Below are 14739 nucleotides of genomic sequence, written 5' to 3' on the forward strand. Positions count from 1 at the left end.
GAGAGATCACATCAAAGCTTAATTCTTCCTATAGGGGGAGAAAGCGAGAATACTCAGGGGGAGAGAGTTTCTCAACTAGGAGAAAGTAATATCATCAAAGACCCCAGATGCTTGGTGTTCAAGAGGAGAGATGTCACATGTCTTTAAGAGGGGAAAGACATGTTTGGTTGCTTGCTTTAGCTCAAGCTCTGTTGTTTCTTTTTTGTTGCTCTGATTTTCTGTTCCCTATCTTCTCCCAATATCCCATGCAGATTCAGGGGGAGCAAGACATCTAAGGGAAGGAAATCTATGATTTTATTGCATATCTTTACCTTTGGGGGCATGTCTATATCCAATGTGGTACTTAGTACTCACTCTACATGTCATCCCAGTCTTGGTTCTCTTGTGGTTTCTCTTGTTTGCTCTGGTCAGTAGGTGTATCTGTGTTATTTAACCTTGTTTGCGCAGGTTCATCCCATCCTAAGCCAACTCAAGACCACAAGGTAAGTATATGCATCACAGTCATGTGAATGAGAAGTTCTTGCTGATGTACATACTGTTTGCAAGAAGGACTCATGAGCATGAAGATACATTTCTCACATTCACATCATTTGCTCTGATGCATATAGCCAAGATACATGTAACACATTGCTTACTCTGTCATGTTTACGCATTCACATGCTCCTATATTCAATATTCACATGATTGCATACATGTAGGAGGAGCCTATGCATGTTACATGTATTTCCAAAGCTTTACTTGCTATTCTCTATATCTTTATCTAAAGCTTTGATGTATGTTGTCATCAATTACCAAAAAGGGGGAGATTGAAAGCACAAGTGCTCCCTGGGTGGTTTTGGTAATTAATGTCAACATATCTCTTGTTGGACTAACACTTTTACCTAGTATGTTTCAGATAAGTTCAACAATGGAGTGGCATGGACTAGAGGATGTGGAACCCCTTCAAGATGCTAAGGACAAAGGATTGTCTCAAGCTTCAAGATCAAGACTCTACATTTTCTATTTTAATGATCAAAGATCACATTGAGTCTATAGGAAAAGCCAATACTATCAAGAGGGGATGAGGTGTTGCTTAATGGCTTGCTTGCTCAAAGTGCTTAGTGATATGCTCCAAAACCCTCAACTACCTTCCCACATCCACATATGACCTAAACCAAAAGTCAAACTCGGCCCCACCGATTCTTTCTATCCGGAGCCACCGAGTTCAGTTAACATAGCCACTGCCAGAAACCCTAATCAGTTCGGTCTCACCGATGGGATCTCGGTCTCATCGATGGGATCTCAGTCTCACTGAGATGGGCTTGCAAACTCTCTGTTACCTGTTGCAATATTTTCGGTCCCACCGAGATATGCAATCGGCCCCACCGAGTTTGCTTGGCCAACTCTCTGTTTCGCTTATTACCCAAATCGGTCCCACCGAGTTTGAGTAATCGGTCAAACTGAGTTTTGGTTTTACCCTAACCCTAGCACATCGGTTCCACCGAGTTGAACTAGTCGGTCCCACCGAAAACCCTAACGGTCACTAGGTTTACTAAATCGGTCCGACCAAGTTTTTCCCTTCGGTCTCACCGAGATTGGTAAATTGAGTGTAACGGTTAGATTTTGTGTGGAGGCTATATATACCCCTCCACCCACTCTTCATTCGTAGAGAGAGCCATCAAAACATACCTACACTTCCAATACACATTTTCTGAGAAGGAACCACCAACACTTGTGTTGAGGTCAAGATATTCCATTCCAACCATATGAATCTTGATCTCTAGGCTTCCCGAGTTGCTCTCCACTCAAATCTTCTTTCCACCAAATCCAAATCCTGTGAGAGAGAGTTGAGTGTTGGGGAGACTATCATTTGAAGCACAAGAGCAAGGAGTTCATCATCAACACACCATTTGTTACTTCTTGGAGAGTGGTGTCTCCTAGATTGGCTAGGTGTCACTTGGGATCCTCCAACAAGATTGTGGAGTTGAACCAAGGAGTTTGTAAGGGCAAGGAGATCGCCTACTTCGTGAAGATCTACCGCTAGTGAGGCAAGTCCTTCGTGGGCGACGACCGTGATGGAATAGACAAGGTTGCTTCTTCGTGGACCCTTCGTGGGTGGAGCCCTCCGTGGACTCGCGCAACCGTTACCCTCCGTGGGTTGAAGTCTCCATCAACGTGGATGTACGATAGCACCACCTATCGGAACCACGACAAAAACATCCATGTCTCCAATTGCGTTTGAATACTCCAAACCCTTCCCTTTACATTCTTGCAAGTTGCATGCTTTACTTTCCGCTACTCATATACTCATTGCATGCTTGCTTGATATGTATTGTGTTTGTTAAACTTGTTCTTAAACTCCACTTAAACTTAAGAATATTAAAAACTGCAACTTTTGGCACTTAGTGTCTAATCACCCCCCTCTAGACACCTCTTCTCGATCCTTTCAAAATGTGAGTTTTGGTTGAAGGAAGTTGGATTTCTCGGACACGTTATATCGGGAGAAGGTATGGCAGTAGATCCCACTAAAGTTGATACCGTGACCAATTGGGAAGCGCCAACAACAGTTGGAGAGATCCGGAGTTTTCTTGGACTCGCAGGATACTACCGGAGATTCATTGAGAATTTCTCAAAGATTGCGAAGCCTATGACGGAGTTGTTGAAAAAGGATACCAAGTTCATATGGACTGAGGAATGTGAGGCCAGTTTCCAGGAATTGAAGAAACGTTTGGTTACATCACCTGTGCTGATTTTGCCAGATCAGACCAAGGATTATGAGGTGTATTGCGACGCTTCACGTCGAGGACTTGGAGCAGTGCTTATGCAGGAAGGAAGAGTTGTTTCCTATGCCTCACAACAGCTTAAGCCTCATGAGTTGAATTATGCCACGCATGATTTGGAGTTAGCAGCCGTAGTGCATGCATTGAAAACTGGGAGACATTTTCTCATTGGAAACCATTGTGAGGTGTACACGGATCACAAGAGTTTGAGGTATATTTTCACGCAGAAAGAGTTAAATCTCAGGCAAAGAAGATGGTTGGAGCTCATCAAGGATTACGGTATGAGATTACATTATCACCCCGGAAAGGCTAACGTAGTAGCTGACGCGTTGAGCCATAAAAGCCACGTCAACACCCTAATGACGGGAGATTTACCAAGGGAGTTAGCTGAAAACCTTCGTGATCTATGTTTGGAGATAGTTCCAAGAGGCTATGTAGCAGCATTGGAGATTCAGTCTACCTTGATGGATAAGATCAGAGAAGCTCAAAGGACTGACAAGGAGATTGCCTCTATTAAGGAGAAAATGAGCAAAGGAAAATCTAAGGGATTTTGTGAGGATGAGCATGATACCCTATGGTTTGAAGACCGTGTTTATGTGCCTAATGATTCGGATATCAGGAAGTTAATTCTGAAAGAGGCACATGATTCACCATATTCGATTCACCCAGGAAATACCAAGATGTATTTGGATTTGAAGGATACTTTCTGGTGGACCGAAATGAAGAAGGATATTGCGAAGTATGTAGCAGTTTGTGATGTATGTCAGAGAGTAAAGGTAGAGCATCAGAAGCCAGCAGGATTGCTACAACCATTGCCGATACCCGAATGGAAGTGGGATAAGTTAGGCATGGATTTTATTACAGGTTTACCCAGAACTCATTCAGGCTATGACTCAATATGGGTTGTAGTCGATCGTTTGACAAAGGTAGCCCATTTCATTCCAGTGAAGACTACATATACCAGTGCAAAGTTGGCAAAGATATACATGACCAGAATCGTATGTCTGCATGGAGTTCCAAAGAGCATTGTATCAGATAGAGGAACCCAATTTACCTTAAAGTTCTGGGATCAGTTGCATGAAACTTTGGGTACCAGACTAGAGTTTAGTACAGCCTTCCATCCGCAGACAGATGGACAGACCGAGAGAGTCAATCAGATTTTGGAGGATATGCTGAGAGCTTGTGCGCTAGATTACGGATGTAGTTGGGACGAGAATTTGCCATATGCAGAGTTCTCTTACAACAACAGTTATCAATCCAGTTTGAAGATGGTCCCTTTCGAAGCCTTGTATGGAAGGAGCTGCAGGACCCCATTGTCTTGGGATGAAGTTGGAGACCGTCAGTTGTTTGGACCGGATCTGATTAAGGAGTCTGAATAGAAAGTGAAATTGATTCGCGACAGGCTCAAGGTAGCCCAGTCCAGGCAGAAGAGCTACGCAGATTCTAAATGCAAGGAGACAGTTTACGAAGTTGGGGGCCGAGTTTATTTTCGAGTATCACCACTTCGAGGAGTTAAGCACTTTGGAGTTAAGGGAAAGTTAGCGCCACGTTTTGTAGGCCCATACAAAGTTTTGGAGCATATGAGAGAAGTAGCCTATAAGTTGGAATTGCCCGAAGGATTGTCAGGAGTTCACGACGTGTTCCACGTTTCCCAGTTGAAGACGTGCCACGCAGAGATGGCTGATATACCGCTAAGAGATACAATGCCACTGGAAGCAATTCAGTTGGACAGTGATTTGACCTATGAGGAGAAACCAGTTAAGATTCTAGAGTATGCCAGTCGAGTCACCCACAGCAAGGTTATCAAGTTTTGCAAAGTTCAGTGGAGCCACCACACGGAGGATGAAGCCACCTGGGAGCGAGAGGAAGAATTGCTGAAGGAGCACCCTCACCTATTTTCTAACCAAGCCGAATCTCGGGGGCGAGATTCATCTTAAGGGGGGTAGGTTTGTAACATCCCAAATTTTCAATTTGGAATGTTATACATTAGATCATCATTGCATATCATATTTTATTGCTTTTCTGGTGGATCCTAGAAATTCTACGCAACTCAAGGACCCTCGGAGAGAGTTGGGGATTTCGTTATTTTCATATTTGAGTTTTTCTCAAATTTTGAAGATACGGTCATTTGATTTTGTTTATTTTATCTTCAATTATTTCTATTATAAAAATATGAGAGAGGGAATAAAATGACTTTCCCAAAATAAAGAAATATTGAGGATTTAATAAAAAAAATCAAATAAGATTTTATTTTGGTTTTATTTGCTATTTTATTCGAATTTAGGAAAACTTGCACGTTTTCAAAAATTGCATTTAGAGCCCAAAAAATGTTCATCCTGTTCTAAATATTTTATTTAGACAGAGAAAATTTGTTTTGGCATTTTTAGATTTTTATTTATTTTTTTAGATTTTTTTAGACGCAGCGAAATTGTTTAAAAAAAAGAGACCCGCGCCCGACTGGGCCAAGGGCCCAGCCGCGCCGCCTTCCCGCCGGACTCGAGGAGGAGTCCGAGCCGGAGCCGCCGCCGCCCGTCGCCCCCTCTCCCAAGTCAACCCCCCTCCCCCTCTTAAATAGTCGCCCCGCCGCCGCCCTCTCCTCACCCCGCCGCCCCGCACCGCAGCCCGCCGCCGCACGCCGCCGCTGCCGCTGCCGCTTGCCGCCGCCCCGCGCCGCCCGGAGCCACCGCCCCGCCGCTCTCTCCTCACCCTGCTGCCTTCCGGAGCCCCGCCGGAGAGCCGCCGCCGCCGAGGTAGTCGCCGGCCGGATTTTTTTGAAAAACCCTAGTTTCTGTTTTTTTTAAATAAATATATCTGTTTTTTCGGTTTATTTATTTAGCGAGCGCCCGTTCGTCCGTTCATCTTAACGAACGCGTTTTTCGTTTAGTTTCTGTTAACGAACGTTCGTTCGTTAACTGTTCGTCGTTTTTCTTTTTCTCGGATTAAATCTGCGGCTTTTCTGATCGCGATCTTTGATCCGATGTTCGTTCTAGTTTAACTTTTCGCTCGTTTATCGGAATCAGGCGATTCAAGCGCGTGGAGTTTCGTCTCGAAACCCTCTTTCCGTTTAACCAACTCAAACAAGTTTTTGCCACTGTAAAAATTGCCTTAGACCCAGAATAGTAAATGAAGCTTGTTTCTCTTGCCGTTTGTCTTTCGTTGCTTCATTCGTTTTGATTTTTTTTGCCAACCGGAGTTCTTAAGTTGAACTTTCTGGTTAGTTCTCTTGTTCGAGTTTTACCTGTGCATTAGTTGAGTACTTATTGTATGTTTGTTTGTTTGCGATAGAGTACCCGGAGTGCGCCGCTTGCTACTTCGAATCGCTAGGTTTCCCGGATCATCAGCAAGGCAAGTAACACTTTGATCATACCTCCTACTACCCAGTTTTATTGCATTAGATCAATCATCACACATTGCATGATTAGAATCTAATTAAATTGTGGGTTTGGGGAGTAGTTGAGGTAGAACCTATTACCTGTTTATTATCTAACCTTTGGGAGTTACTCTACGTTTGCTTATTATTGTTATGCTATGCTAGTAGACGTGGATTGGGTGAGTGTATCCATGACAGATGTGAGCTTTGTTAATTAATGGTTTATTTAAGGTGTCAACCTAAACACACATCTGCGTGGATTGAGGCACATGGGTATTCCAGCGATTGCCTGTTTTCTTTTGGACCGCCACCCAGGCTCAAAGGGATCATGGGATTATTCATACTAGAAACTTCCGTGTGCAGCCACAAGCTACTATGGGCTCTAGCATAGTTGACTAAGTCGTGCGAACTCTTACAGTGGTAGACTAGCAGATGTAGGGGATGTAGGTTGGTACGGTCTACCCGTTCGTAAGGTGCTAGCGCTTCTGAAAGACTATGTCTCGGTCATCCGTTTCTCAAACACCATGCAGTGCGAGAAAACCAATGGAGGAGATCGAGTCTTGTGGGAAAACGTGCGCAAACCTCTGCAGAGTGTATAAACTAATCATGGTTAGCCGTGTCCCCGGTTATGGACATCTTGAGTATCTAGTACCTGGATTATGATGTGAATCTCATCATGTTACTCTAAAATTAATTGTTGGGTTTTAATGATGATGCTTAATTAGGATTGAGAATGTTGTCAACCATTCTCAATGTTTAACAACTACCATGATAGTTAAATAAAATTTATTCCTTTGCAGTAGGGAAAAATTGGCTTTACGCAAAACTGTAACCATAGAGTTTTCCACCAGTCATATATGCATATAGAATAGCCTATTTTATTCCATTACTCTCTATGTGTTACATTGCCAGCATATTCTATGTGCTGACCCGTTTCGGGCTGCAACGTTAATGTTGTACACTTTTCAGACGACGATTAAGGTGCCATTAGGTCGTGGTTCTATACTCAGTGATGCCGTTGGAGTTGATGGACTCACTTATCTTCCAAGCCTTTCGCTGTTATTGTTATTAGATGGCCTTAAGCCATATTTATGGTAATAAGTTCTCTTTTGAGACACTCGATATAATAAGTGTGTGATTGCTACTCTGTTATAAATCCTTCAAGTACTGTGTGGTGTCAGCATTACTGATCCAGGGATGACACCGGAGCACAGAGATTGGACGTTTGAGGTCTGGTCGCTACAATCCCAATTTTGCGGAAAAAAAACTAGATGAACCATGCGGAAGTTGGTGACTCTTGTATGTTGACACGCATCACATATGGATGCGTCATGAGACCGACTGCACCGAAGTTTATTCAAACTAAAAGTTGACTAAACGACTTGGGACGATGGGTGACCAAGGCAATGATGCCATTGCTTTTTATTGACGGGCGCGAGCATGGCAGCCTTGACATGGTGGAGGGCGGATGGCGGAATGGGGTAGAGGCTGACTCGACATCTGCCTTGGAGCAGGCTTATCTTCAATGCATGGTCCTTAATGATAAAAAAAATATGGGTGAAATTCACCGAACACATCATTGTCTTTGGTAAGTTTATGGATGGAGATAAGATTCATTTTTATATGTGTAACAGGAAGTATGTTTAAAAGAACAAGAGGTTTAGCATCGGAAGTATTGGTAGAACTTTGACCAATATGTTCAATATGCAAACCTACTCTGTTGACAGTTTGGACGTCATGGCCGTTGTAGCACCCGCGAAGGAGATGTGATCCAAGTCGCTGGTGCTGTGGTTTGTCGCGCCCGTGTCCGAATACCAATTAGGATCAACCTGGTACCCAGGGCTAGTCCCGATGATATTGGCAACTTTAAAATTCATGTTCACTGATCCAAACCTCCGTCGGGTCCAATTCTTTCCATATCTTCTTAACTCGCTTGCACGAGAACAAGCAGTGTTGAATATCCTCTGCACCCATCAGACAGATCGGGCTTGCATTTTGAACTACAAAAACGTCTCATATTTATTAGTCTAGTTAGATAGAGGTTATGGATATTCTGTGACGATGGCAAGCATCTATCTCGCCACGTGTCATTTCTTATGCAATATTCTTAACTGTTGAAGAGACATGAATAAATTAGGTGATGTGTTGTTCCTACATTTAGAAAAAATGTCAATGGCAGCCACATCTTCTGTTGGCAAATACAGGAGCAATCTACCGAGGGACTCCAGTGTGGTTCCCGTGTTGTGAAAGAAGCCCAAACTGCTGCGGTGTTGTGGCCTGATGCGGCCCTGCTTCTGCAGGTCATTTTTCCGACAAAGGATATTGTCATTCGCTCGATAAGTGCTTCAACATAACACCTTTTTTTTATATAATGTATAGTTTCATTCAATCGATTATATACAATCACACTGAGCAAATGCCTTACTTCAACATAACACAGTGCACATAGTCAACAAGGTAACAGCTGGCGAACTACAGCTTCTGCCTGGATGGCTAGTAGGTGCTGATACCTGCCCTCCCGACAGTTGCATTTTCGGTGTACGCAACAAAATCTTCTTTAAGAACTGTCGTGGGGCTGTCTAACCTCACGAGCCAAATTTTCAGAATGATTAAGTGCAACTTGGATTCACAAGGAAATTTTAAAATTACTAAATTTCATACAATCTCACTTAAAAACAGCGATAGAAAATGAATGCATTTTCTCAACACGCCTCTGGCTGCACAGCAGTGAACCAAACACACAGCCGCGAGATTTTGGGCATAAATGTGGTCAGGCTATGCTTAAATATCAGTTGAGGATACTTCAAGCAAAGCAAATTTCACCAAAAATGACTGCTGCAAGGAACATAAGCACTTGAAACATTCAGTGTTAATACTTTTACAGCCAGTGATTCATGTCTCGACAAAACTAATATTGTAGACATAAGACATGAAAAAGCACAACAACACTATAAGCGCTAACGAGTACATAAAAATCTGAACACAAAGATGTAATGTTCGTTTTCAAACTTCCCTTCACTGGATGTTCCATTTCTGCTCCAAGGCACTGCATATTCGATTCAGGCAGCAGGCAGCACTGAGAGGGTAACCGCTAACTGCAAGAAAAAGGTAATATGTCACTACAGTTCAAAGCAAAAGGGGGGTACAATCAAGAAACTACTACTCCCTCATGTCCTTTTTACTCCACATATTAGATTTGTGTCAAGTCAAAGTTTGCAACATTTGACCAAATTTATATTAAAAAATATCTATATCTATAATATCAAATATACTCCCTCCGTTCCCAAATATTTGTCTTTCTAGACATTTCAAATGACTACCACATATTGATGTATGTAGACATATTTTAGAGTGTAGATTCACTCATTTTGCTCCGTATGTAGTCCACTTGTTGAAATCGCTAGAAAGACAAATATTTGGGAACGGAGGGAGTATATATTATGAAACTATATTTCATAATGAATCTAAAAACATTGATTTGACATTCTGAATGTTGATACTTTTTTCTATAAGTTTGGTCAAAGTAGAGATACTTTGACTTCGGACAAAACTTATATGCAGACTAAAAGGGACCGGAGGGAGTACATGGTAGGGCGATACAACTTGAGGCAGAGAATAGCAATATCTAATTGTCCACGTTATGAAGGTCTAGGCGATGCTTGTGAACTCAAACCTAATTGATGGTTTCTTGCTCTAACAAAAGATGTCGGAAAGGGCAAGCCGCTGATGCTCAAACCACCAAGAAGCAGAAATGTATTTAATCCAAATCAGTAACCAAGTTCCAACCAAGTTATCCCAAGCCCAACTAATTTGGGGTAGTTAATTATAGAAACAAAGGAAACCCAGGAATTGGGTAGTTTGAAAAATATGAAAAGAGACTAAACCTCATTTAATAGTTAATGCCAACAAGCTGAACTGAGTAAATATTCAATTTTAATTGATAAGTGTTGGTTACAACTAACAACATGCTAGAAGTTTCCAATTTTACCGTGAGACAACACTCTATTGATCAACATTACAAGAAAAGAGAACTATTTGAATGGGGCAAAGCAAATATCATAAATGTTTGTTTTCAGGTAACAATTCACAGGGAACAGTGGACTTCTTAAAGTCTCAAACACAACATGCACAACAAACATATGATTCAATTTATCTAACACCCATTTGAAACCTCTCAAAAGATCCAAACAACTGAAAATCACACTGATTTAACAAACATATTAGTATCACCCTTATCAGAAGTTTACGAAGTTCTCAGGACTACTGTTTTTATTTCAAACAGGGTTACTTACTCTGTATGTAATCATCTGAGTATTCCTTGTCAACCTTTCCATGGGCCATGGCACCAACCTGGAATAATGTGCAGACAATATGAGATTATGCACAAGGAAGCAAGAGATGATAGAAAACAAATTAGTTCAATATCAAAGCTTTTACAGTTCCACTCACCACAAACACAAGAGGTTCATCATCATTGGACTTAGCAACATAGTCAAACAAATTAACTGCCTTCTCCGCACTATATGAAAGGCCTAATGACCAAAAACATATCAATTAGCATCCCTATCTGATCCAGAGAAAGTTTTAGTAAATAAATAATTTTCTCACCAATTTTCCGTACGCCAACAGGTAGATACTGGGTAACAGGATTTTTAATAACATTAAGGAGCTTCTCGCGCTTCCCAACTGCCGTGATGCTCAGCTTTTGCAATAACTGTGCTGTGATGTTGTATAACTTGCAGGTCAGCATGGTTCATGAAATATATACATAAAAGGTGAAGAACATGCACTACTTGTATTATTTGCAACTTACACATCAAGCCACAGAAACGTTTGAATGTCCGTGGCATGCGAACATGAGGCTTGATTTCAAACAACACTCCCTTTTCAGTCCTAACATAAACAGCTTGTAACCTCCCAGCCTTAGTTAGAGGGCTATCAAATATTGCTAGTAGTGCCTGCAAAATATTTTCGGCAGAAATTCAGTAGCTATTCAGAGACCCAAACAGTGTTCGACAACCAAAAGAGAGGAAACAAATGCTATGGCATTAGGTCGCGTTGACAACCAAATTAAATTTACTTCCCTTAGACATACAACAGGAACTTCTGGGTGGATAATGCTCCCTCCGATCCAAAATAAGTGTCACAATTTTGAACTGGGTTTAGTTCAAAACTGCGACATATTTATGGATCGGAGGTAGTAATAAATAAGACAGCTTTATATTCATATTACAGCATCAGAAATAAAATAATAATGACGGAAATTTAGAATACCTGGTGAATGATATCAGGCCTGTAATCAGCTGGATTGCGATTCTGCTTCCTTAAATAGTTTGCGTGATCATCCGAATTCAAGATTTGCATACCCTACAGAAACAGTTACAATAATCACTAAAACTGACATAAAATAAGGGATTTTTATTTAGTACGAGGCGTTGACCTCTTTAATCACCAGATATTGTAGAAGGATTGTGACTACTCTGGTGTAATTAGTTAACACTTGCTCTTTACATGCTAGCAGCCACTAATTTTCGACCATTGCTACCTACTCGTGCACAGCCCATCCACAATGCATGCACACAATAACCTATCCTCCAAAGGGAAGGGAAGAAAATAATTACGAATTTATGCCTAGCGTTAACCTTGCCAATAAATCAGGACAAGACATGTTCATCGCTCACTATTAGATTTATTATGCTCACTAATTCAACTGTAGCATTCTGCAAGTATGCTGCGGATCCGGCTTGCCTGCTCCCTCCTCATGCTCCCATCCGTGCTCCCACTCCATCCTACGGCTGTCTTTTTCTCTTTTTTCTTTCTAATCTAATCATCTCCCCCCCTGATTTTAAGGGGGTGGGGCCGGGCCTTATTTTGTTCCAATCAAATCATGCCACGTATGCGGGAGCACGGATGGGCGCACGCCGGGGGAGCAGGCAAGTCTCGTCCGTATGCTGCAGCTTAAGACATTAGCATCTTTTTCGAAGTCCGCTCTTATACTATTACGGGAGGCATGCTTCTACATTCAAACAATTTCAGGACAGTGCAACTTTTGTTCCACTATTTCCCCTACTCGTACCGTGTGTTAAACTAAACTACCACATGAATAAACCAGCTACTCGAACAAATATCTCTAAGTCTCAATTCGACCACCGAACGAGAAATAATCGGCCACAGTGAGAAATAAATTACTGATTTATTGGTCGAGAGTCCATAGTACTAGCATACCTTGCCGACTTTGCCGACCTCGAGGCAGGCCCTCTCAAGTACGAAGATAGCGCCCGGCCGCCGCTTACTGTCGACCGGGCGGGGCACGATGGGGATCCCCTCCCCCACCTCCTCGGCAAAAGCTTCCTCTGCCGCCGCCTCCCCCTCCATCACCTCCTCATTTTCCTTCACCTCTTGCTCCACCGCCTCGGCGTCGACCGGAGGGGCGCGCGAGGCTTCGCCGCCTTCCAGCTTCCGCTTCTTCTTCCCCTTCACTGCGTACGGCCGCCCCATGCCTTCTTCTCGCTTCGCGCCGGCGCCGGGCTGCGGGGGGTTGAGTCACAGGGAGCCGCCTAGGGTTCTTCTCCTTCGTCCCCTTCTTTTTTTGAGGGGGTGGGGTTCATCTTATTCTGTGGGCTCAAAAGGCACTGAGCATAGCAACGGCACAACATCAAATAGAAGCCCATGAACCACAACCAGCCCGAAAAAGAGAAGCCTATCAAACACAACCAGGGGATTTGGGCCGGTTGTGCTTGATAGGCTTCTTTTTTTCGCCACGCCCGGCCCAAATACGAAGCGCTGACCATATGGCAGCGGAACGGACGTTGCCGACGCTCGCGGGAGGGGAGGCGGAGGCGGGGGCCGCAGGCCGCAGCGCTGGAGGTTTGGCAATGGTGATGGTATCATGGTGCGTCGACCGGCCGGCCGGGCAGTGCGGAGCAGCCGGCGGGCGTGACGGTGGCACACGGGGGTAAGCCTGGCAAAACGCGTACGTAAGATAACCTGTTCTTGTATCATCAAAATAGTAATGGACAGGATCGGAAGTGCATGAATGAACCCGGATACATGTGAATCCACTTTGAAAAAAACATTTTAAAATGTTAAAAAATTCTAAAAAAGAAGTGTGCGCTGACATCTCCATATTCTATATGTGTGCAAAAAGTTTCATGAAAAAACATTTTTTTAGCCTATGTAAAAAAGACAAAATATTGTGCCGCGAGGCGCTATTTAGAAGTACTAAAATTTGTCTTTTTACTAAGACAAAATAAAAATACTTTGTCAATGGACATACTTTTGCGAACATGTATGCATCAAATTTTGTTTAGAATTTTTAGACATTAAAAAATGTGTTAATAGTACATTTTTGAAAAGCAGGTTCATATGTACCCCTGTGCAGGATGTGCTGACTCTGGACAGGATGCGCTTGTCTCAAGCGGGACAAGATCCCCGATTTCTGAATTCATCGATTGTGAATTTTTCACTCAGTCGAACTGCCCACTGCTTGGTTAGCTACGAAACAAAAACGGCACCTTAGCTAGCTAGCCAGCTACAACATACTCAAAGTTTTACCTCTTGTTCTAAGTTAAAGTGTATTTTTCTCTCTGTCTATGAATAAGTGTATTTTTACCTTTTGTTTTAAATCAAAGTTTTAAAATTTTGACCAACTTTATAGAAAAAAGTAGTAGCATGTATGACATCAAATTTGTATATTATGAAAGTACATTTCAAAACGAATCTACTGATACCAATTTAGTGCAATAAATGCTGCTACTTTTTCCTATAAAGTTAGTCAAAGTTTCGTAACTTTAACTTAAGACAAAACCTAGATGTACACTTATTCACAGACATAGGCTTCTACGTCAAACTGGCCGGTACATGATTTAACATGTATCATGCCAAAACATGCATGGACCTGTGATCCCGGAAAAAGAAGAAGAAAAGAACATGATCCTTGATCGCACGATTTAAATACTAGCAGCCTGAAGAACATGAACCGAAAACGCGATCCATCAAGCAACCTAATTTGCTGGAGCCGCGGTCGGAGGACATGTATGATATATCCAAACAGCTTTCGTCATGTGTCCGGGGGATTTGCTGTCACCAACGGGTTGGCTTTGGCTAGTTTTGGGATTCCCACGCAAATATACGCGCCGCAACAAGGTTACGCGCTGCTAGTTGCAACATGGCACTACCCCCATGGCCGAAGCCAGGTTCTCCATCGCGACACGCTACAAATTGATTGATACGGTATGCTCATGGCGGATCTTCTTGCGCCGACTCCATTATTAGGATCAGCATCGATCAGGTCAACCTTGTCTTTTTTTATAGAAAGACTGTAAGAAAACCCCTACAGTATATTGATGCAACAAACCCAGCAAGTATCATGCTTTGAACCTAGGTGGCATTGCCGAAGCTTCGTGAGGGCAAAAGCGTGCCATGGCCCACCCAGTCTCTGAAGTAAAAATACATATAGTAGTACAAATATACGACTGGCTTTTGCATGTAGCCTCGCCTCGTCCCTATTCTTTTCTTGCATCCAGCCTCTGTTGCTCGATGCCTCCCTTGATTGCTCTTCCTATCGAGCAGAGTAGCAGCTCGATGCCTCCCTTGATTGCTTTCCTATCC

The 14739-nt window shown here is 42.7% G+C and overlaps 1 protein-coding gene across 1 annotated transcript; it reads right to left on the reverse strand.

Annotated features, from left to right (window-relative positions):
- Nucleotides 1-8946: 8946 nt before the first annotated feature.
- Nucleotides 8947-12745, reverse strand: LOC123127606 (ribosomal RNA small subunit methyltransferase nep-1). The gene is made up of 7 exons (XM_044547358.1): nt 12355-12745; nt 11404-11496; nt 10943-11087; nt 10738-10848; nt 10579-10661; nt 10422-10479; nt 8947-9224 (listed from the first exon to the last, which is right to left on the reverse strand). The coding sequence occupies exons 1-7, from the start codon at nt 12625-12627 to the stop codon at nt 9145-9147; spliced, it is 843 nt and encodes a 280-aa protein (XP_044403293.1). The 5' UTR covers nt 12628-12745; the 3' UTR covers nt 8947-9144.
- Between the last annotated feature and the right edge of the window lie 1994 nt (nt 12746-14739).

The sequence above is a fragment of the Triticum aestivum genome, chromosome 6A (assembly GCF_018294505.1).
Source record: "Triticum aestivum cultivar Chinese Spring chromosome 6A, IWGSC CS RefSeq v2.1, whole genome shotgun sequence".
Lineage (NCBI taxonomy): Eukaryota > Viridiplantae > Streptophyta > Magnoliopsida > Poales > Poaceae > Triticum > Triticum aestivum.